The 1,633-nt window shown below is 47.9% G+C and overlaps 1 protein-coding gene across 6 annotated transcripts in view; it reads left to right on the plus strand.

Moving 5' to 3' along the window:
• Positions 1-1,633, plus strand: part of LOC109539444 (potassium voltage-gated channel protein Shaker) — a 71,458-nt gene that overhangs the window by 65,581 nt on the left and 4,244 nt on the right. For 4 of the 6 annotated variants that reach the window (XM_048669035.1, XM_048669034.1, XM_019907187.2 and 1 more), the window contains exons 8-9: positions 353-560; positions 625-778. In XM_048669035.1, the coding sequence (XP_048524992.1) occupies positions 353-560; positions 625-771 (355 nt within the window). In that variant the 3' untranslated portion in view covers positions 772-778. Of the gene's footprint in view, positions 1-352; positions 561-624; positions 779-841; positions 1,618-1,633 lie in introns of those variants that run through there. The other 2 variants (XM_048669036.1, XM_048669038.1) reach the window with 2 other exon arrangements.

Below are 1,633 nucleotides of genomic sequence, written 5' to 3' on the forward strand. Positions count from 1 at the left end.
TTTGTGTCAAAATAGCGCAAACTATAATACTGCATGAACGTATTGGCCGACCAATAACTCTCTAATGTAAGATGCCCACAATCCCCACTATTTACCACTCCTACGCTGCTTCAACGCAGCCGCAGTGGCGCAATGGTAGATTCCGGTACACTTTTTTAACACTGGATCGGCGATCTCTCAACTAATCTCTTGCGCTTCTCATGCCGGCTCAGCCGATGCAATGAGGAGCGCAAAAGATCAGACATTATGGGGGCGTTTCGGCCTCAATTCGGTTGAAGCGCCCCTAGTCTAGGCAAACGTTTCGGAAGAGTCAAGCAAACAGGTACCTGATGGAGGCTTTGATGGTTTACAGGCCCGTAGGTGTGTGGGGCAAGATCGTGGGCTCGCTCTGTGCGATAGCGGGCGTGCTCACCATTGCGCTTCCCGTGCCCGTCATCGTCTCCAACTTCAACTACTTCTATCACCGTGAGACTGATCAGGAGGAGATGCAGTCGCAGAACTTCAACCATGTGACGAGTTGTCCGTATTTGCCCGGCACCCTCGGCCAACACATGAAAAAAGTAACTCCTCATCCGAGAAGCGCTTCTGCTGTTTATTGACACCTGCATGCGCGCTATTTTGCAGGGATCGTTGAGCGAGTCGTCCAGCGACTTGGTGGAACTTGAGGAGGGGCTGCTGGTGACGAGAGAGCAGCTGGCGCGCAAACAGAACTGCAACCCGCGTCGTCACAACAACAACATCAACGCTGTTACAATGGAGACTGACGTTTGACTACAAGGTAACGAAAGGTCCTGGTTGTCCTCCAACCCTCCAGTTCATATTTACTCTTTGGTTTCTTTAGTCCGGTCCGGCAAATCATCTGCAATTGATGATTGATATTGCGACATTCCTCCCTTTTACCATGCCGATTGTCGTCAAGGAAAAATCGTAAATCCCCCTACGCCCTTAACAAATCCCATTCTCGGCAATTCTTTTAGTTGCTTCCGTTCCCGACTCTCCCAATAATTTCCTCGTACGTTCGGACGTTTCCGTTGCATGTCGATGAGAAGGGCGGCTTGCGGCGACAATCGGTTGCCACAGCAACGCGTGATGCGCCGAAGGGCCGCTCGATACGTTCGGTCGCAGAGCCGTCCCTTCGGTTGCTGTCATGGACCTCACAATGCTGCCAGACTGTGCCTAAAGTCTCATAAGTAACAGATAGATATTTATTGAAAGCCGAGGTACCGATTCGGCGGAAAACAGCTCAAAGTGGGTTTTCTCAAAACAGTTAAAATGGTGGTTTTTTTTGCAAAATACACAACGTGAGGTCATGGAATGTCGCGGAAGCTGGATGCAAATGATGTGCATATGTACAAGCGGGCCACCAGAACCTCAATATTTTTTAGAACAGTCGAAAGTCGCACTGTTGTTTCGTTGGGACGAACGAAAATATAATGTATTTTGTACTATGTACACGGTGATAACCTTTTGAACCCTTCGAAAACCTTCAACCCAGTAAAAATCAACCATACGTAACGAATTACGCTTTCTCATAGAATTAACTGGCGGAATTAATTGTCGGCTTTAATCCGCTTTAATAAATACAATTTATATCTCATTAACCGATGAGTTATAACTCAGAGCAAGGGCGGTT

Source organism: Dendroctonus ponderosae, unplaced genomic scaffold (genome assembly GCF_020466585.1).
Source record: "Dendroctonus ponderosae isolate FM_Combo_2020 unplaced genomic scaffold, Dpon_F_20191213v2 Dpon_F_20191213_8, whole genome shotgun sequence".
Lineage (NCBI taxonomy): Eukaryota > Metazoa > Arthropoda > Insecta > Coleoptera > Curculionidae > Dendroctonus > Dendroctonus ponderosae.